The 22,490-nt window shown below is 48.2% G+C and overlaps 1 protein-coding gene across 1 annotated transcript; it reads right to left on the bottom strand.

The window, feature by feature from the left end:
• Positions 1-375: 375 nt before the first annotated feature.
• Positions 376-2,638, bottom strand: LOC136522539 (DNA oxidative demethylase ALKBH2-like). The gene is made up of 4 exons (XM_066516349.1): positions 2,255-2,638; positions 1,161-1,277; positions 821-1,007; positions 376-752 (listed from the first exon to the last, which is right to left on the bottom strand). Exons 1-4 carry the CDS (start codon positions 2,540-2,542, stop codon positions 550-552), a joined length of 795 nt encoding a protein of 264 aa, XP_066372446.1. The 5' UTR covers positions 2,543-2,638; the 3' UTR covers positions 376-549.
• Positions 2,639-22,490: the final 19,852 nt, after the last annotated feature.

The following is a 22,490-nucleotide window of genomic DNA, read 5'->3' as shown; positions in this document are numbered from 1 at the left end:
ATTGTTTAGCAGAACAATCCACGAAACATGATGGTAAAGGTGTGTTGCAGGAGTTGCAGCTTGCCGGCAATGCAAGTGATGTGTCGCTTGGCTTTAGAGCATAAAATCAACACGCTAAAAAGAATGTTCCGGAGACTTGCATTGTTTGGTCCGAAAATCGGTTTAGTAATGATAATAATAATGTATGCTTAAGCTTTCGTTGAGGCAGTGCTATTCTGAATTCAAGAAGATAGCATAACATCTCATTTTTAGATCTGACATGCACGTATAGATGCAACTTCCTTTTGTTCCCAAACCGAGGTTTGCAGTGTTTCCAGTCTGCGGTCATAGCTGTGCAGCAACAAGAAAACTTGCGTAACATGTTGGGCACAACTGTTCAGTCAGTAGTGCTAAACACAAGCCCGCATGTGAACTAGGTTGATGTGTGATGTTCATCATATCATACATACATTGCCGCAAAACCTTCAAGTGAGCAAGAACCACAAAACTTTCCAGCTAAAGCTGTTTAGGACAATGCATGCCTGATAGTCAGATTGATCCTTGGTGAGCTCACTTTGGCAGTACATGCCTGAAAGTCAGATTGATCCTTGGTGAGCTCACTTTGGCTCTCTTCGGAACTGAGTGCTGCCAGTCCCGTTGGGTGTAGCCTCTCATCACAAGCAGCGAGCCATGCTTCAGAAGAAAAGAATGCTGCTTTTGAGATGCAGTGACCTTGAGCCGCTTTCGACCAGCTTCACCAGATCCAGAAGTGGCTGGTATATGTTTATAGCGAATCAATACCGGCTTAATGATGTGCTACGATAAGAAAATATGACCGTACCTTGCGATTTAGTAGGCTTCTTCCTAAGTAAGAAGTCACGCTCACACCCAAAGGTAACAGATGCTATCTCTGGAGTCGGTCCATAGAGGGGCTCATCATCAGCATGCCATGAGACGTAGTTTGAACCTGTCTTGTATCTGTTCAGGAGCAAGCTGTTAAAATAGCTCCCTGGAAGGGCTTCAAGAACCTAATGAACATTAATGAATCAGTAAATCACAAGAAATAATGAATTCTGATACGTTGCAATGGCGCGCCTACTGTAGTAGAGTAGTTGTCAAACACAAACTAGAGGATCCGGTTACAATAACAATATGAAGAGTATCTATGGAACACTCCTTACCACTTTCAAGATGTCCTTGAGCACGGGGAATTCATCCCAAGAATGTGCACGAGGCTGATGACCACTATATTTCAAAACTGTTAACCCTTCATCTGCAACATAGCACACATCTCTAGGCTGCAGAAAAAGCAAGAGGAAGAGATACCTGGATTAGTGGCTTCCTACCAAAGTTTGCTTCCCCAACTAATGGGAAATACATTCTCTCTTCAGCAACCGAAGAATCACACATCTCTTTTGCCACTCTACTAATGTCCATCTCTTCTGCTAATGAAGTTCTGCTGAAGACCCACCGTTTGTCTATTACTTTCTGTAACAGATACTAGCTCCATCCCAAATTATAAGACGTTTTAGCTTTTCTAGATACATTACTTTTGCTATGTATCTAGACATAGTTGTATATCTAGATACATAGCAAAAGTAATGTATCTAGAAAAAACAAAACGTCTTATAAGTTGGCAAGGGGTCCTACCAGTAAGCTGTATTGATGGAGACTTCTGTTGCAGTGACCCTACATATGAGTTGCACCCTTGGCCTCTCAACCATAGCTCACACTATTCTAGTACTGCTCGACACTAGAGTTTATAAGTTGAGTCCCTGCTCACGACTGATGTAAACTTCAGTTTGGTGAACAATGCTTGGTTTCAATCAATTTACATGAATGGCAAATGCTTCACATAACTTAAGCTTAAGCTTCATTTGGAGCAAAAGTTACAAAACCCCAAACCAGCAAGGTGCATGTACTGACATATAAAACCAAATGGTACGGCCTCGAGCCCCTTGTATGATCAGATTTTTATAGCTAATAAATTGCTAATCTGCTGGAACTTGATTGTTTCACCAAACCACATTGGCTACCCAGAGGCAGAACCAATAATAAGTCAATAATGCCTTAAGGCAAAAATTTGGTCAGGGACCAAGCTCACCGTCCCAATATATTGTATCCCCGTTCCAATGGTTCACCACGACGGAGCAAGAGCAGATATCTTGCAAGATTAGTATTTGATTTCGCCCAAATGGCAGGCCTACCGGTCGGCCCAATGCTTAAACAACCTCCGAAAGCGGCGCAAGAAATGGCTATTGGAGGCGGTACGGACCTGTTTGGCAGAGCGGCCGAAGACGCGGATTTCGGGGGACGTCCAGGGGATGGACTTGTCAAGGTAGTCGAACCACTCCCACGCCTTCTCCCGGGCCACGAACCGGGGGATGTAGATCACCTCGCTGCCGCCGCCAAGGTCCGTCACATCCTGCCGCGGCGGCTCCGGCGTCTTCGCCTCTCCCACTCGCTCCCCCTCCCCCGCTGCCTTGCCGGAGACGCCTTGGTTCTGGGCGGAGTTCGCGTCTGTGCTTGGGGTCGGGCCGACGAGGCGGAGGCGCGAAGCCATTGGCGGTGCGGCGGGAAGGGGAGGTGCGGCCGTGCGGGCTTGCGGCGCGGCGGGTGGACGGGATGGTCACTCAAGAGCCCTGTGACGTGAACTACGAAGGCGGAAAAATGGTTCTACGTAAACGAAAAGTTAAGACGTTTCGGTATCACCATTTTACGTAAGTGTTGTACCAATAAATGTAAACACCATGATACAATTATCGTTTTTCGTGGAGTCAAACAATTTAAAATTTAATTAAAATTATATAAAAGACTAATATTTACAATACAAAAAAATATTTATAAAATATAATTTTACAATAAATTTAGTTAGAGACATATTTATTAATAGTTCATTATATTAATCAAAGTTAAACTAGTTGGACTTTGTATAAATTTTATAGTTGCGATTATATGCTTGACACCCATCTCAGCATTTTTTTTGCTACCGATCGAGTAATTTCAACTTGTCAAGTTGATAAAGCTCGTTACTCGTATGTTTCATTAAAAATCATTTTATCCATGAAAATGAGCGAGATCAAAACTAGTACTAGAACTTCAATAATAAAAATAACCAAGAAAAAGTATTTTTTTTATAAGTTTATCAACTTTTCTTTCAAGGAATGTTTATTTGTTAGTTTTTACCTAGTTTATAGGTGTGTTTCGTATACAAAGGTTAATTGTTAGCTAGATAAAATTAGCCAAAATTAGCCTTAGCCTGTCCAAACAAGAGGCTAATAAACGAATTAATTTTCTTGTTAAGTGCTCAACTAGCTAGCTAAAATTAGCCAAAATTAGCCTTAGCCTATCCAAACAAGAGGCTAATAAATGAGTTAATTTTCTTCTTAAGTGTTCAACTATAGTTGTTAGCCAATTAGTCAATCAACCTTAGTTATTTTATAATATTATTTATTCCAACTAGTAACTAGTTCTAGCTAATCCAAACAAACTTTATTTACTTCAACTGTGAAAGTGATTATTAATTGGATGAAACAAAGTGAAAATACTACAAATAAGAAGGGACCAAATTCATTCGTATGGTCTTCAAAGAGCCGATTCCTCAATTTGTGTTGTAAGGAATAAATTGTTCAGGTACGTACCTCAGCGGTAAGTAAGCCTACCCTTTTTTTTTTTGGCAACAAAGGTTAACGTTAACAAAGATTATCAAATAAAATACCCATGTTGATAGTTGTTAGGATCAACATCCCCATCCCCTTTCCCTTTTCTCTTAAAATCTTGTATAGGAGATTGGAAAAAAGTAAGTTGTAGAGTATAAAGGATATGTGTTCTAGTAGATTGAGAAAAAAAATCATCCCTAGGTGGCGGGACCCCACATGTCAGTGGTTAAGAAATCACTTTTCTCCCCATTTCCTCTCCTCTCGCCGACCGAGCACACGGTGGCACAACGCAGCATGGCTCAGCCCCTTTGCATGAGGTGGCGTGGTGTGGCTTAGCACAACAGCTGCGATTTTTTTATTTTTAACACTTTTTTAAACTATTTTTAAATTTAACACTATTTTTTATTTTTAAATCCAACACTTTTGGCCGCACCTATTGCCACGGCGCGGCCAAACAACGCTGCCGCGTCATTCATGGCGGTGCGGCAAAGGCGATGACATGGCAGGGGCAAAGGCCCTGACCAGCTGACGTGGCAGGCGTTGCCGCGCCGCCCATCTTGGCGCGGCAGTGTCGCGCCGTCGCTCACGGCGCGGCAGGGCCGACTTAATATCGCGCCACGAGCCTCCCTTCCTCTCTCTGCCTTATGACGAACAGAGGTGAGGGCGCCCGCGTCGCACCTCTCCCGCCTCACAAAAGCCTGCCGTCGCCCGGCCCTCCCTGCTCGTCTCCCTCCCTCCCTTCCCCAAGCTTCTCTTTGGCCTCGATCACGATAATGATGCTCTTATTTGTCGTTTGAACGGTGGATTCAAAGATTATGAATGGTAGCTAGGGTTTGGAGGATAAGTATATTTGGGCTAGGGTTTGGAGGAAAATATTAGTTCGATTTTGTCATTGTTAAGGTTAATTAGTTAGTTAGAAGCATGTTACCATGTTTAGTGTGAGGTATTATTTTAGTTGTAATGCAAATGATTCTCCTTTACATTAATTTGCGATGTTTTGATTGATGTTAAATTACAACCATTTTATTAGATGCAAGACATGTATTGGAAGCAGTTGTGGCAAAAATGGGGTAGTCCTAGAGAATTGTACCCCGATGCGTCTAGCAAAGATGCCACCGTCCCTCCTTACCTCCCTGTCCCTAACTATGACTGTGGTCGTCCGATCGATATGTTTCAATCGAGACATCCGAACATAGCGGCTCATTGCTTCTACACATGCAGTCGTTTTAATGTAAGTAATTCTTTCTGTATGTTTTTTCTTCATTTGTGTTACTAGGTTACTAATATTTTGTTGGAATCTTGTTGTGTAGGCCCATGAGAGGTGTGTTTTCTTTCAGTGGATCGATGGTGCAAACAAGTTTGACCCAAGGTACCTCCTTTTCGACGATTGTTGGAGAGGGAGACATCCACTTGAGCACTTCGAGCGGTGGGTTCCACCCCCCTAACCCTCTGCCAATGATGGCTAAGGAGAAGCACTTAGCCGTAGTTAGACGACTCAAGAAACCTCCTCTATGCTATTGCGGAGATTGAGCTGTGATAAACCCTGAGAATATGTTGGAGTTTGTGTGTTCAAACAAGCATGAAGTAAGTGGACAATGTATCTGTTGAAATGTTGAGCTATAGGTGTTCATGTACTAATTTCACCTCTTTTAGGTGTTTGCATTTGTGAAGTGTCATTTCAAGGAGTGGCTCTATGGTCCTAAGAATCAATGGCCGGAGCTGCCAAAGGAAAAGGAAAAGGAAAAGAAGAAAGAAAGGGTAATTTTCAAAGCACCACCTGTCATGTGCAAATATAGTGTTAAATCCAACTACAGCCTAGTCCCTTCGGAGCTTGGAATAGGCCATTATTGCGGCCATATGGTTGATTATGATGAGGTTGGTTATTGTTGTGGAAAACATGAAATCATATTTTTTTCTTTTGCTAAGACTTATGATCTAATTTTTTGTTTCAACAGAGCACTAGGAAATGCAAGTGGGAATCTTATGATGGTCAAGCTAGGTTCTTGGATGAGTTGAAGGGGAGGAAAGTAATTGCACGGAAGAGGGGATATGGACCTGACTACGTCGACCTATTCGTTAAACAGCAAAAGAAGGACATGCGTGAGTTTGTTAGACAGAGCGGTATTCATAACCCGATCGGTGTCAGGCTTGACAAATGGGGGTTGAAGAGACAGAGGGTGTTAGAGGAGGAGAGGGCAAGGAAGGCTGCAATGGAGGAGGAAAGAGTACAGATGTAGGTCTTGAACAACCATGTTGCTACATTATGTGCAAGTGAGTCATCGGAAGCCTTGTTATTTTTGTTGCCTGCTTTTATATGTAATATAATCGCATTGCTAACTTGTTGCATTTTATACATGAAGGGATTGGATGCAACGGGGAGCATGCCATAGAGGTGGCCCGTGCAAGGTATGTGGAAAAGAAGTTACATGAGCACAGAACATGAGCTGGTCGCAACGTTCTATCGCCGATTGTATTGGACAATGAGGGGGATGAGGATGAGGACGACACTGCCAGGTTGAGTGATCTCATCGCTCTAGCAGAGGTGGACTTGTAGGCGGAGAAGGTTGAGGACAACACTAGTAGACTGAGCGAGCTCATTGCTCTAGCAGAGGCGGGCTTGCAGGCGGAGGAGGATGAGAACATGTTCTTCTCTCAAGCCGTAGAGGATGTAGATGAAACAGAGGCCACTTACTACAGGTGATAGGTAGATCAGGACAATATAGGTGAACCTAACCATATGAACGAGGTGGAGGAGAATGCATGAAGGGTCGAGATGGTGACTAGAGGGGGGGGGGGGTGAATAGTCTTTTCTAAAACTTAATCATGTCGGCTAACCGATACAAATACGGAATTAAAACTATCGGTCTAGCCAAGACTATACCCCACTATATATGTTCACTAGCACCTTGCAAAGATAACAATTATGCAACAAAGGTGCCGGGCTAGTTAGAGCTCTCCTAAACAATTCTAGGAGCAAGGTTACACAAACCTATGCCACTAGTACTTTAAGCAACAAGGGAGCTCCTACACATGCTAGTAAGCAAAAGCACAAAGCCAACTAAGCTCACTAGCTATGCTCAATAACAAGGCAACCAATGCCTAATTAGAGAGCGCAAATACTTAGCTACACAAACTAAGCAATGTGACTAACAAGTTTACTAAAACCAAATTAGCCACGCAAGGGAGCTACTTCTATGCTACACAAGCAAGAAGGTAATTAGCAAGCTACACAAGCTATCTAATTACAAGAGCAACTACACAAGCTTAATATGTATAAAAGTAATTGCAAGCTTGTGTAATGGGGATGCAAACCAATGGGAAGAACAAGGTTGACACGATGATTTTTCTCCCGAGGTTCACGTGTTTGCCAGCACGCTAGTCCCCGTTGTGTCGACCGCTCACTTGGTGGTTCAGCGGCTAATTAGCATCACCCGCTAAGCCCGCACGTCAGGCGCCGCAAGAATCTACCCCTTGAGTGAGGGTAGCTCAATGCCACGCTTTACTAGAGTTGCTCTTCGCGGCTCCTGCGGGGCGAGCACAATGCCCCTCACAAGCACTTCTCCGGAGCGCTGCACAAGCTTCTTGTGCGCTTCGACGGAGACCACCACCAAGCCATCTAGGAGGTGGCAACCTCCAAGAGTAACAAGCACCACCGGCTTGCAACTCGATCACCTAGTGCCACTCGATGCAACCTCATGATGCAATCGCACTAGAATCGCTCACTCACACAATCGAATGATCACTATCAAGTATATGTGTGATGGAGGGCTCCCAAGCACTCACAAGCATGGACACTAAGTCCCTTGAGGTGCTCAGCACCAGCCATGGCCAAAGGCCACTTCTATTTATAGCCCCAAGGGCTAAACTAGCTGTTACCCCTTCACTGGGCAATGGTCGGGCCGATCGGACGCTCCGGTCGTGTTGACCGGACGCTGGACCTCAGCATCCGGTCGCCCGTAGACGGCCACGTGTCTCGGTTCCAACGGTCACTTGACTTGACCGGATGTAGCAGCTTTCAACTGACCGAACGCTGAACCCGCAGCGTCCGATCATTTCCAGTACAGTACCGACCTCGATTGGACATGTCCGGTCACGCTTGATCGGACGCAGCCAGCGTCCGGTCACACTACAGCTTCTACATCATTATACGTCAGCCTGACCGGACACAGCCTGCCAGCGTCTAGTGCTTTTAGACCCAGCGTCCGGTCAGTTGACCGATGCCAGCGTCTTTGCGACCAACTCGTTTTCACTTCTAACTTCATCACCCTTGCTCCAATGTGCTAACCACCAAGAATTTGCATCCGGCGCAATAGAAAATAGGCATTTCATTTTCCCGAAAGCGCCGGATGTAAATGTGCCAACACCACCAAGTGTACACCATCATGTGTATGTGTGTTAGCATTTTCACAATCATTTCCCAAAGGATGTTAGCCACTCAACTTGCCACGCCACTCGATCCTAGCGACAATGCAAAGTTAGATCACTCGAGTGGCACTAGATGACCGATATGTAAACAAGTTTGCCCCTCTTGATAGTACGGCCATCTATCCTAAACCCGGTCATAAACTTCTCTACACACCTATGACTGGTGAAATGAAATGCCCTAGGTTATACCTTTGCCTTGCGCATTCCATTCCATCTCCTTCAATGTCGATGCAACACATGCACCAACACGACCAACAATGATATGATCCACTTCATATCATCACATGATCATATTGGTTCATCGATCTTGACTCTACTTGCTCTTCACCGTTGCCATCATCCATCAGCACCAAGTCTTGCTCAAGCTTCACCGCCACGCGGTCCATCACTCCAAAGCCTTCGACTTGCCCTTCACGCTTGCAACCGGTCCATCAAGCCAAGTTTTGTCTTGATCTTCTCCACCTTGATCACATGACTCAATGTCATGTCTCATGTGTATTTAAGCTCCTTCATCATCACATGTGTGAGCTTTGCAACATCTCCAAGCCATTTTCACCTCCATGGCATATGTTGCTCACACACATGTACCAGTGGACTAATCACCTGTGTATCTCACATAAACACATTTAGTCCACCTAAGTTGTCACTCAATTACCAAAACCAAACAAGGACCTTTCAACGCGTTCTTGTCTCAGGCAATAGATGAAGTGGAGGCCGCTCACTACAGGCGATAGGCAGATCAGGCAATGTAGGTGAGCCTAGCCACAACAACGAGGTTATGGTAGAGGATTAGTACTCAGACGACGAGTTGCTTACTCAGTATGTTTCTGACTCAGGATTTTCATGCTTTAGTAATAAACAATGTTGTATTGTACTAAAACTTTCATTGTGATGTCTTGTGCTTCATTTGAACTATTGATGTATTGTACCCATATAACAAACATTGTACCCATGTATTTGAACTAGTAATGAACATTGCACCTGTCATTGGCTTAGAAGAACCGGCTGGTGTCCTCAAAGAAGCCAAAGCCGTGCCACCTGACCACACCGAGTAGTGGGGTTCTGTGGGGGGTACGACATCGGATACCCACGGCAGACCACATGGGCTACACCCTCAGGGGCGGCCTAGCCCACAAGACAAAGCCTTGTGGGGCACGACTTTGGTCGGCGCCTTCCACAAGACATCTAGACGATATCCTAAAGATACTATGAGATCTATTAGGATATGTATGATCCTAAGATTCTTGTAATCAGTTATTACTTTCTGGTTATCTCTCAGATCTAATCAACTTATAACCTTGCTCCCCAGACTATATAAGGCGGGCAGGGACCCCCTCCAAAGACACGCAATATCATACGATAGCTAATACAAACCAACAGACCATAGGAGTAGGATATTACATCATACTGATGGCCTAAACCTGTCTAACTCATGTGTCTCTATTGCCTTCTTGTTCTTGATCTCACACTCCTCTGCCGATCAATCTACCTTTGTGGGAAATCCCTCGGAGGACTGCCGACGATATTCTATCGACATTTGGCACGCCAGGTAGGGGACTACGTGCTATTTCCTTGTCGAACAAGATGGGTTTTTCTATAGACTCTTCATCCCTCCCATAGCCCGGCTAGATCTTCACGGTCGGATCGATCTCCTTGATCATCAACGCTGATAGAGTCAGAGAGCTCCTTGAGCCGCACAGATCGTTTCTACACCAATCATCCCCGCACCTACGACTGCAAATTTGATCTTAGAACCACCTCTGAGGTCGCCTTCATCAGCAACTCGCTGCCCGCTTCCTCACTACTAGAGGAGGTAGATCAACAATGATGATCTGGTTGAGTCCATCGATCGGGTCGGTCTAAAGCCTACCGATTGCCTCTCCATCGCTAAATCGGCCCTGGACACTTTGGTTCAGTGCCGACCACCCTCCGATCCAAATCTATCGAAGGCTACTCGGAAAACTCTAGGAGTTGCGGCTATGCCCTTTGGGCTCATCAACATCGCTGCTACTTACCAAGATGCCCTGAGGGGAAAAATTTGCCAACCAGGTGGAAGACGCCCATCCACTCACTGACCAGCTCACCGTCCAGCCTCCGCCAGCTGTCAATAAGCTACACATAGGCCGGTGCCCTAGGGTGTCCCTCCATACCATCCTAGAGGAAAACTCGGGCTCCGAGTCTCAGGGCTCTACGAAGACCCTTGCCAAAACCTTCATCGAGCAACTCCTTCTCCCACCCTTCTAGGGTGGCATGATCTTCAATGTCAGCATCGACAGCCCTCCTCGGAACAGTGAAACCGAGGAGGAACATGTCGCTCGTGAGAACCAGAACGTGAACCACGCGTAGCGCTAAGAAAATGAGGCAGCCATTGCAAGGGTCGAGGCTGCTCGTAATAATCGACTCGACTCACAAGGAAGGCAGCCATTCCCGCTCCACCGTGACCTCGATGAAGAATTTCTCCGCGTTGACAGCCACAACATCTTCTAGACTCCAAGCGCCAATCTAGCAGTGGCCACCAACGAGCTCGATTGCCTCCCACAGAGGCCCAAACTCGCTAAGGTCGCCGCCATGCTTAAAGCGGCACACTGTCAAGTTAATGAAATCTACGAGGATCAAAGACCTTCATGCTCTATGAGCATGATTCGTCGATCAGCTGTGTCGAGATCCAATCGCCACCCTAGTCAAAGCCGTTTCACCGACCAGTCACTGCCTCTCTAGGGGGAGCCGAGGGCCACCGCACCGAACACCATCACCAACAGAACCAGGAGGTCAAACATGATGCTCAAGTGCACCTCAGCAACCTCCGGGATGCACGACGACGTATCAAGCAACATCGCTTCAGTCGCCATGAAGACGAAGTATGCCGCCGCCAGGAGTACGAGCAAGAGTACGAAAACCTAGACTCAACTCTCGAGTCGATCAACGCTGACAACACTACGGCTGATGCTGACCACAACTCCAAAGGCCCCCCAGCATTTACAAGGGCGCTCCAAACACTTCAGTGGCCCCATGGTTTCAAAATCACTGAGGTCGAGACCTACGAGGGAAGGATGAATCCAACACAGTGGCTATAGACTTATGCCACCACTGTCCGTGCTACTAGAGGAGACACCAGTGTCGTGGCAAACTATCTCCCCGTCATGCTCATGCCACCCGCCATGAGCTGGTTTACTAGCCTTGCCCCAGACTCCACCGGATCCTAGGAAGAGCTAAAAAAGTCTTCACCGACAATTATATGACTATGTGTACTCGGTCGAGCATGAAGCATGATCTCAACCGCATCAACCAAAAGCTATCCGAGCTCCTCCGTAGCTACATCCAACGCTTTTCCGAGATGAGGAATTCTATTCCCAACATCACGGAAGCTGAGGTCATCACTGCCTTCACCCAAGGACTCCACCATCGTGAGCTTCGCTCCAAGTTCAACCGCAAGTCACCCACATGCATTGGCGAGATGATCACTACTACCAACCAATACGTCAATGCTGAGGAAGCCGAGGTGCACTTCAACGAGGATGCAGGCACTCATCGCCCACTTCGCTGCTATGACGACCGCCCCGACGATCAATGCCACAACGACCACCGCTTCAACGACCACGGTTATCATCATGACAGCGGCTGTGATCGAGCAGAAGGACCCAAGTCTAGCCATATTCGCCATCGCTGGCCAGACCACATCATCGCCACCATCAATCAACCTCGTGTCAAGTGCAACTATGACAAGCAGTACCAAAAGATCCTCGATGGCCCATGCCTTCTTCACATGAACGCCAAGCATAAGATGAAGAACTGCCTTGGCTTGGCTAAGGAGTTTTTGGATAAAAAGCTAGAAGATGACACCAACGACGGAGCCGGAGGTCGCCGACTGCCTAGGGGCAACAACAATGCCTTCTAGGACCACGACAAGGTGGTCACCACCATCTTTGGGGGCCTCACCTCCATCGAAAGCAGAAGAGAATGGAAGCTCGCTGCACAGCAGGTGCTCTCTGTCGCTACAGAAGACGCCACCGCCAACCCCAGTTATCACCCATGGTCCGACGTACCCATCACCTTCAGTAGGACCAACCAGTGGGCAAACATCCCCTACATAGGGCATTTCCCCCTCATCCTCGATGCAACCATCTAGAAGGTGCTATTTAGAAAGGTGCTCGTTGACGGTGGGAGCGCTCTGAATCTCCTCTTTGCCGGAGCCCTCCTCGGGTTATCAGATCTCACACCCTCTGACTCCTTCTTTTGGGGTGTGGTACCTAGCAGGGCCTCCAAACCGCTTGGAGAGATCACCCTACCAGTACAGTTCAGCACGGCAAGCAACTACCGCGTCGAACACATCAACTTCTACGTCGCCAACTTCAACACCTCCTATCATGCCATACTTGGTCGGCCAGCTTTGGCCAAGTTCATGGCTATACCGCACTACGCGTATCTGGTGCTGAAGATGCCTTCGCTTGCAGGAGTTTTGGCCCTACGAGCCAACCTCTCCATCGCCTACGCCTGCGAGACAGAGAGTCTCGCTCTCGCCGAAGCCACCGACCTCTCCATCCAGATGGCCAGCGTGGTCACCAAAGCCAAGATGTTGCCCACTGATGACATGGAGATCCTAGAGCTGGAGCCTCCCCATGCCTCTACCAAGTCCAAGGAAATAAAGGAGGTCAACCTCGGCCTCGACGAACCCTCCAAGAATGTGAAGATTGGGGCTCACCTTGACACAAAATAGGAAAGTGCACTTGTCTCCTTCCTATGTGCCAATGCCGACGTGTTTGCTTGGAAACCTACAGACATGCCGGGGGTACCATGGGAGAAGATCGAGCACTCCTTGAATGTCTCACTGACCGCCAAACCGATCAAGCAGAAACTTTGACGATTCGCGCCAGACAAGGAGGCTATTAGGGTAGAAATAAAATGGTTCTTAGCTGCTGGATTTATAAAAGAAGTGTATCATCCTGAGTGGTTGGCAAACCCTGTTCTCGTTCAAAAAATGAATAGAGAATGGAGAATGTGTGTTGATTACACTGATCTTAACAAACACTGCCATAAAGACCCCTTCGGTTTGCCTCGGATAGATGAGGTTGTAGACTCCACCGTCGACTACGAACTGCTCTCCTTCCTTGACTATTACTCTAGCTATCACTAGATATCCCTCAAGGAAGAAGACCAGATCAAGATGTCGTTCATCACACCCTTCGGTGCATACTGCTATACCACCGTGTCCTTCGGACTCAAGAACGCCGGGGAGACCTATCAAAGGGCCATCTAGATGTGCCTCGATCAATAGATCGGCCACAACGTCGAAGCTTACATCGACGATGTGGTCGTCAAGTCTAGGACCGCCAACAATCTTATTGCCGAGCTTGAAGAAACGTTCGCCAACCTAAAAAAGTATCGATGGAAGTTGAACCCTTCAAAGTGCATCTTTGGAGTTCCATCCGGAATACTGCTGGGCTACATCATCAGCGCTCGTGGCATCGAACCCAACCCTAACAACGTCTCCGCCATCACCAACATGAAACGGCCAACATGCGTCAAGGATATATAGAAGCTTACAGGCTACATGGCTGCTTTAAGCCGCTTCATATTGTGCCTCGGTGAAAAACGACTACCGTTCTTCAAATTCCTCAAGGCCTCTGAGCGTTTTTCCTTATCAGAGGAGGCAGATATGGCTTTCGAGTAGCTCAAGTTGTTTCTAACAAAGCCTTCGATCATGACGGCACCACGGCCAGACGAAACTCTCCTGATCTATATCACCACTACTTCTCGCATCATCAGCACAACCATCGTGGTAGAACGCGAGGAGGCCGGGCATGCCTATAAGGTGCAACGTCCGGTATACTTCATCAGTGAGGTCTTTAATGAGCCAAAAACTCGTTATCCTCTGGTCCAAAAGCTGCTATACGCCATCCTGATTACATCACGTAAGCTCCGCCACTACTTCAAGTATTGCAGGATCGCCGTGGTCACCGAGTTCCCTCTAAGGGAAATCCTCCATAACAAAGAGGCCAATGGCCATATCATCAAGTGGGCTATTGAGCTTGGCACTTACTCCATTGAATTTAGAAGTAGGCCTATGATCAAGTCTCAGGCGCTTACTGAATTTGTCGCTGAGTGGACCAAGATCCAATAGCCCATCGCTGCCACCTACCCCAAGCACTGGGTGATGTACTTCGACGGCGCCCTTAACATCAACGGTGCTGGTGCGGGCATTCTGTTCATTACGCCAACCAAGGATAAGCTCCAATACGTTCTCTGGATACACTTTCCGGCCTCCAACAACGCTGTCGAATATGAAGCATGTCTCCATGGACTCTGTATAGCCGTTGAGCTCAGCGTCAAATGCCTCATGGTATATGGGGACTCCGTGCTAGTCATCAACTAGCTTAACAAAGATTGGTCTTGCTCTAGTGAGAAGATGGATGCATATTACACCAAAATCAGGAAGCTTGAAGGAAAATTCTACGACATTGAGTACCACCACATGGTACATGACCAAAATCAGCTCGCCGACCATTTATCCAAGTTGGGCTCTTCTCATGCCATGATCCTGCTAGGGGTCTTCGTTCAAGATCTCCTGGCACCATCCATTAAAGAAGATAAGGAAGTTCAGGAAGTTCCCCCCGCCGTGCAGCTAATACTGGCGGTACCTTCGTCGGCCACCGATTGGAGGGAACAATTCATCAAGTACCTCACCAGCGCTGACATACTCATCGATAAGACTAAAACCGAACACCTAATCCATCGAAGCAAACATTACATGCCAATGGATGGCAACTTGATGAGGAAAAGTGTCAAGGAAGGGATTCTGCAAAAATGCATCACCCAAGAAGACGGAGTGAAGTTACTTCCTGAAATTCACTCTGGTTCCTATGGCAACCATGCAGCTTCGAGAACGCTAATTGGCAAAGCTTTCTAAGCTGGTTTTTACTGGCCCATGCCCATCTCCGATGTAGAAAACCTTGTCTGACGTTGTGAAGGATGCCAATTTTTCGCCAAGCAAATACACATGCTGGCACAAGAGCTCCTGATCATTCCAGCTTCCTGGCCCTTTGCATGCTAGGGACTAGACATGATTGGCCCTTTTAAGCCAGCGCTAGGTGGCTTTCGGTATGTATACATCACCATTGATAAGTTCTCCAAGTGGATTGATTATAAACCGCTCGTATCGACTACTGCAAAGAAAGCAGTTGAGCTCTTCGAAGATATCATCCACAGATTCGGTCTACCAAACACCATCATCATCGACCTCGGAACTACATTTGTTGGCCATCACTTTTGGGACTTCTACGAAGACCGTTGCATATCCATCAAATACGTCTTCGTTGCTCATCCTAGATCCAACGGTCAGGTCGAACAGGCGAACGACATGATCCTTGATGCCCTCAAAAAGAGACTATGTCAGAAAGAAGAAAAGCACCTAGGCAGATGGATCAAGGAGTTACCAGCTGTAGTCTAGGGACTACGTACTCAAGCTAGTTGCAGCACCGGTGTGTCTTCATACTTCTTGGTCTATGGCTCAGAAGCCATACTACCAGCGGGCATTGCTTCTGAGCACCTAGGTTGGAAAACTATGATGAAGGGCAGGCCGTAGCTGTTTGGACAGAGGACGTCGATAGGGTCGAGGAAGAACACCTAATCACCTGCATCCGCACAGCCAAATATCTGGAAGGCTTGCGGAGGTACTACAACCGCAACATCAAAGGTCGTTCATTTGCTGTCGGCAACCTCATTCTCCATAGAAAACAAAAAACCAAAGGGATGCACAAGCTCTCCTCCCCTTGGGTAGGGCCTTACGTCATCAAAGAGGTCACCTGACCAGGGTCTTATTGCCTATGTGACTTAGAAGGAATCGATGTTCCCAATTTGTGGCACATCGAGCACCTCATATGTTTCTATCCTTGAAACGCCCCAGATATGTACTCTCCACTTTATGATGAACAAAGTTTTGGTCTCCATAAATTGTCTTCACTTTTTCTCCATTATGGTTTAATCTCCACTTATGGTCGCCGAGCTCCATGCTATTCCATAGCGAACTCCAATACGAAATCACCATAACTATGGCGACCATGTTTCTCCAAATCTCCAACATTATTGCCGAATGGTTTTCTCCAAGTCGCCGAACGATTTCTCCAAATCACCGGCACATTTTCACCAAAAATTGCCGAATAAGTTTTCTCCAAATCGCCGAACACGTCTTCTCCAAATCGCCAACGTGTTTCGCCACACGTTTTCTCCAAATCACCGAACACTTTGCTCCAAATCTCCATGTTTTTTCGCCGATCAGCGAGCAATATACTTTCTTTTCTTTTCTCTTTGGAGAAGACCCAGTCTCTGATCCCTCCCTACACGTGCCACGGGTTCCACGCTCTGCGTTATGGGTGGTCGGCTGTGGTTCCTTGGTCATGCCTATTCCTCCTACACATCCACGGGCTCTGCGCTCAATGTTATGGACTATGGGCTAGCCAAGGCCGAAAGCTCAGCACAGAACTAATTGCTCAGACGCCCCTTATACTATCTATATCTCCAAGTTATTTCGATAACCATCGAGAAGCACACATTCCGCTCTATTCTCTATGGAGAAGACCCAGTCTTCGATCCATCCCTACACATGCCACGGGCTCCGCGCTCTGCATTATGGGTGGTCGGCTGTGGTTCCTTAGTCATGCCTGTTCCTCCTGCACATGCACAGGCTCCATGCTTGACGTTATGGACTATGGGCTAGCCGAGGCCATGGGGATTAGTAGGGAACCAATTGCTTGGACGCTACTTGTACTACGTATAATTGCATTATGGTTAAAACTACGAAGATTTTTTTGACAAAATATAAGCTAACTTCATACACATGCACCTTATAACATTTATCATATACATAAGTGTTTTTGTGCTTTCACGCGTTCTAACTACCCCAACCAGATGTTACCCTCTGAGCAGATCACTGAGCTTCACCATCGCCATCTGCTCACCAAACAGGTCGATGTCGCTGGCCAGCTCTTTCGCCGCATCCTCCACCTCATCCTCCAGCTACTGAGTCTCCGCCTTGCCCAGCCCTTCAGTGAATCTAGCCCCTATCGCCTAAAGGTTAGTGGCTGGATAGTGGGACTGAACCACAGCAAGGGCATGGGTAGCGGCGGAAACAACAATGTTGTGGTTGAAGCTCTTGAATCTCTCCCACATCGTCTTGCACCTTTCGATGATGATGTCCGGGTGCGGCGGCCTGCCATCAAGCCAAGGAACCACCTCTGGGTCGACGCAGTCAAGCACTGGTTTTATGCCAGCAACTATGGTGTCAAACTTGTCCCTTTGGGTCTAGGTGTCCTACTCTAGCACATTGAACTATGCCTTGACCCTTCGTCGGTAGTCTAGAAGCATTACAAAGTTCCATCAAGCAAGGAAATTACTTCAGCAGTAACCCTGACCAGGGAGTACTCACCGTTCAGGTCTTCAGCCAGTTTGTTCGCTCACCCTATCTCCTTCGCCTTCTCCTCTCAAAGTGTTTGAGGGCCTAGCACAGCTAGCCGAGCTCCACATCTTGCTCTACAAGCACAATAGTCGTCACCAAAAAATATGCATATCCAACTATGCAAAGTGCTTTCGCCGATCACACGTACCTTTCTTCTGTTCAGAGATTTTCTATAGCTACTCCAACTGCTTGGTTCTCCTCAGTGAGGGGCTCCATCCCCTTTATCAACTGGTGCCGGTGTTCAGCAGTTTGAGTTATCCCCTGAAAATGCACGGTGACAATGATGGAATTCGATCTCCAATGTCAAAGACGAGTACTCAGGATTCTGTACTAAGCTCGATTTGTTTTATTACTCTAGCGAGGGTGGATTTCAATCTTCTCATCTCCTTGGGGGTGTCCTCCTCTTCGACAATTACCACTTTGTCACCGTGCTTGTGGAGGATTTGGACAGATTGGGTTTGAGGATCGGCATGAACGATCTCTTCCACTTCGTCCTCCTCCGCTGCAGCTAGAGGCACCGCCGCAGGGCTCTATGGCCGAACAATGGGACCGACCATGCCCTACGACACCTTAGGTGGTGCCGTTAGCTCCTTAGACGCCATTGGATTCGTTGACCCGAATTCTGGTGCATCACCGACAACTCCAGCTTCAGCTCTCGTGGGTCCGGCAGTACCAGCCATTGCTTCAGGTGTTGTTAATGACCTGCCCCCTCGGTGCTGACCTCTCGCCATCTCCAAGTCCACCCCCAGCGGTGGTTGACTCTTTTGCCGGCTGCTGAGCCCTTGGGGATTCTGATACGGGGACCGTCGACGCTGCCTCCACCCTGGGATCAGCCCGAGGCTACTCGTTAGTCTGGGCGAACAGGTCCAGACCCTCCGTATGCCTTGCATTGCATCAGATCATTTTGTCAAAGCACCAAAAAAGCTAAGATAAGACATCAAAGTAACTCCAACACAAGGATACTTACCGTTTGGTGTGCCGGTACAATTCTTTGAATCGACGATGCCCGCCCGAGCCCCTAGATGGGGCTATGGGGTTGACTCCCGTGCACTGGGGTAGAGGTCTCGCCTCCTCTATAGTCAGCCTCTGCTCCACTTGCTACTCTAGGACTTCCCCCGCCCGTCGCTCCAGGTTTACCTCTGCCTATTGCTCGGGGACTCCCATCGCCCGCCCAGCGGGGACTTCCATCATCTGCTGCGCGGGGATTTCCTTTGCCTAATGCTCGGGGAATCCACTTGCTCACTACTCGAGGATTTCTTCACTTCCCCCCTGATTGCTCCTCCATGCGTGTGCTGCATGGAGGTGCCTGTGTACTCGAAGAAGGAGCAACTGGAGTTTTGTTGTTATCAGACCACTCGATCACCGCGGTCCTTCACGTTTGAGTGGTCTGGTCACCTTCAAGCAAGATGGCACCCAGTTTGAGGGGAGTGACAGCCGCCATCTTTCTCTTGTTCTGGGCTGACTCGTCTGCCACTGCCCTCTTCCCCCCGGACTTTCTCTAACACTAGGGGCAAACTCTCTGTCTGCCCAATGTCGGTGCCTCCAAACACTGAGGAGGCATTGGTAGCATCTTTCTCAGGCTGAGCCAATGGCTGAGCATCTACCCCCCTCAGCCAATCACCCCTTGGCATGCTAGAGAAATACACCACTCTTTTCTGCGAATGGATCTTTGCATAAGTGAATCAGTTCACTGCTCAGTAATGCTTCAGGATTAAAAAGTATCGGGAATAAAAAATTGAGATGGTTACCTGAGGAGGCAGATATGTGCAATTGAAGGCCCTCATTTGCTTTGGCCAGATGAATGAAATGTTGGGAGTGAACAGCTCTGCGGCCCGCTCTAGAACATTCTTCTTCGTCAGCCGCTCTGTCCTTTCCCAGGTCCCATCGTCATCACCTCTGTAGTCAAAGCCCGGGTGGGCCCTCTCCTTGTATGGCTAGACACAGCACACTATGAAGCTTGTTGCCACCAGTTCGCCTCTAATTTCCACGCCTTTAATTAGGTCGAGGAGCTCCCTCACTTGTTCCATGTCAGCACTATTTGGTTTCTCTAACTAGCTCCTCTGGTTCTCTGGGATATGGTGGACATCATAGCGGATTGCAGGGTGACTTTGTTTCATGTAGAACCACTTGGAATTCTACCCTTTCAGAGAAGTGTTCAGCAGTACATTAATGTACTTGCTGGCCATTCCATCCTGGAGCTGTAGATATACACTACCGACCACCTTGGAACCACCGCTGCCTTTCTTCTTCAACCAGAATAGGTGTCTGAAGAGGTTGAAGTGCGATAGAACCCCTAGAAACATCTCACAGAAATGGATAAAGATCGAGATGTGTAATATGGTGTTGGGATAGAGATTGCATAGACTAATTGTCGGTGTTTCATACAAGCACCGACAAGTAAATTTATAGTAATGCGCATTAGGCTCGGATGGTGCGCTAAAGGACACAAGATTTATACTAGTTCGGGCCAAATGTCCCTACGTCCAGTTTGTTGCTGCTCATGTTATTAGCACCAAAAACGGTTCGTAGTAGGGGGTACAAACGATCGAGAGAGGGACTGGTCCCAAGTCTCTAATGGAAGGGTTGAAAGGAGGCCAAGAGCTTGATCGCAGCTTAACTATGTGAGTGTTGTGTACTATGCCGTCAAAGATCAGTCCCTCTGTTGGAGTAAGCGCATCCCCTTTTATAGATGAAGGGGCTGGCTTTACAAGGGTGAGGGCTTAGGATGCGTACTCTACCTAGTATTGTGGTTCACGTCTACCTAGCCTCTTCTTATTCTGATGGGTGTGAAGAATGATAAGCGCCTACAATACTGTTGATGCCCCTGTATAATGTTAGGATGATTACAGAATACTGCCCTACGCAGGGTATGGGCTGCAGTATAGTGGTTTTGACTTATGAACCTCGTCCACCTTGCTCCGCATGCCTTCTGGTTCCTATGAGTCTCTGTCGGAGGGACGCGGGGTCAGGGTCTAGAGCAGCGCTATGGGCAAGGTCCTTTGATTTGATGGACCTGAGGGGTCGGGAAGTGGGCGCCGCTCCCTTGGGTCCATAACATGGTGACGGCATGCCCGTCATTTGTGGAGATCGCAAATCCTTTTCTAGAATGTAGTGGTTGTCGTATATCTTCGCCGGGTTCCATGTCCCAGAGCTAAAGGCGGCACCTACAACTCTACAGGATGAGGAGCACGCACCTATAATACCTTTTAGGCTCTACGGTGCCCGGAAGGGTCTAAAGCACCTATCCCGTCGTTCCCTGGCAGTGCCTTTCCTGCCAGGGCACAGGGTATGGTCCTTGAAGCCATGGTTGACCTGAACGTCTTGTCTTACCCTGTACCCATCATCATGAGGGAACGAGGAGAAGTTGTCAGTTAAGATGAGACCAGTCTTTAGACATTGAGCAAGATGAGGCTCGTTCTCGGTCGTCGGGTGAAGCAGAGACCAGTCCTTATCTCTTGGGCGAGGCCAAGCCCGCCCCTCAGGGGTCGAGCGGGGCGGAGTCTATCCCTCAGCCCTCGGGCGAGGCAAGATTGGCCCAAAAGGCGTCGGGCGAGGTGGAGACTAGCCCTTAGCCCTCGGGCAAGGCAGAGCCATCCCAAAGGCATCGAGCGAGGCGGAACCAAACTCCTGTCATTCAAACAAGGGACGTAATAGCGCCCTTATCCGTCCAGAAGTTTTTAACGTTCGGTGGTTATTGGTTCCACCTTCTAGGGTACCCCAGTATTAGGTCCCCGACAGTAGCCCCCGAGCCTCTAGGTGATTCGAGTAGAACTGCCTAGAGGGTGTTTTTGATTTTGTCGGAGTTACTTTGCCAGAGGGTGCACGTGAGCGCACCCGATGGGTGTAGCCCCCGAGCCCCCCAAGTGTTTTGAGTAGGGTTGCCCGAGGGGTTGTATCGGATCCTTCACGGATAAGGCTAAAGGACTTAGTTTTTCGTCAACTGGATATTTTTTTGAGGGGGTCATGGTATCCCGTTCGTGGGGATCTCATTCAGGGCTGACCTAATTGGGGCTTGTCCATGGACCGGGATCCTAGTAATACTTACGCCCTTGATTTTGGATCGTTCGTGGACCCATCCTCAGTTGGGCCAGCCGCCAAGCTTCTGGGCTCTAGGTGGGCCGAAGAGAAAAAAGTCTTCGTGGCCTATGTTCCCTAGGTGGGTAGAGAGTCCGGATTGGCCTAGGGAAGGCATACCGTCCACCGTGATTTTTGGTGGGAGAGGATAGGGACTGCGGGCGCGTGTCCCACGCTGTGACGTGGCGGTGCGTGTGGTAGGCCCAAAGATCGAGGCGGACGATTGCCCTTCTTGCGTCCGTCGCCCCTATAAAACCACAGGGTTTGCCCCCAAGGTTCCGTATTTCGCTCCCTTGCCTTTGCGTTCTAAAACATCTGTCGCCAATCGCCCTAGCCTCCTGTGCTCGCACCGCCACCGTTGACCGGCTTACATCCATGTTGCAGCTGTTGTCAAGCTTGCGCCTTCCCTGTAGCCACCGTCGAGATCTAGCATCACCTCATGGCGTTTGGAGGGCTTCGTCCACCATGGCCTTCTCCGCCCACTGTCCGCCGTCTAGGAGTGGCTGCTACCTGGTGACGAGGGTGAGTCAGCGCCGCCCAAAGGGTATGTCATTTCTTTCGCCATCTTCCATGAGCGGGGATTTGTTGTACCTACGCATAGATTCCTTCGGGGGCTACTAGATTATTATGAGGTGGAGCTACAGCATCTAACTCCCAATGGGGTTCAACATATGGCGGTGTTTGTTGCCCTGTGCGAGGGTTTCCTGGGGATCGATCCCCATTTCGATATGTGGCGGTATTTCTTTACCATTATTTTGTCAAAGAGGAAGGTTGGGGGGAAGGATGTGAGCATGCCGATGGGATGTGTCAGCGTTCATCTACGCCATACCCGGTCGAGGGGTTACCCGTTCATGCGTCTGGTGACCTCCAACAAGGGATGGCACTCGCAGTGGTTTTATGTCAGG

This window comes from Miscanthus floridulus, chromosome 18 (assembly GCF_019320115.1).
Source record: "Miscanthus floridulus cultivar M001 chromosome 18, ASM1932011v1, whole genome shotgun sequence".
NCBI classification, from domain to species: Eukaryota; Viridiplantae; Streptophyta; class Magnoliopsida; order Poales; family Poaceae; genus Miscanthus; species Miscanthus floridulus.
The sequence above is the reverse complement of the archived record's forward strand: the minus strand, read 5'-3'. Positions and strand labels throughout refer to the sequence as shown.

Bases quoted from the DNA above. Each gene is read 5' to 3' on its own strand.
- LOC136522539 (XM_066516349.1), bottom strand. From the start codon at position 2,542: ATGGCTTCGCGCCTCCGCCTCGTCGGCCCGACCCCAAGCACAGACGCG. The intron at 1,008-1,160 runs GTAAGGAGTGTT...AATGTTCATTAG, and splicing joins TCAAGGACATCTTGAAAGTG to GTTCTTGAAGCCCTTCCAGG. The intron at 753-820 runs GTACGGTCATAT...AACATATACCAG, and splicing joins GAAGCCTACTAAATCGCAAG to CCACTTCTGGATCTGGTGAA.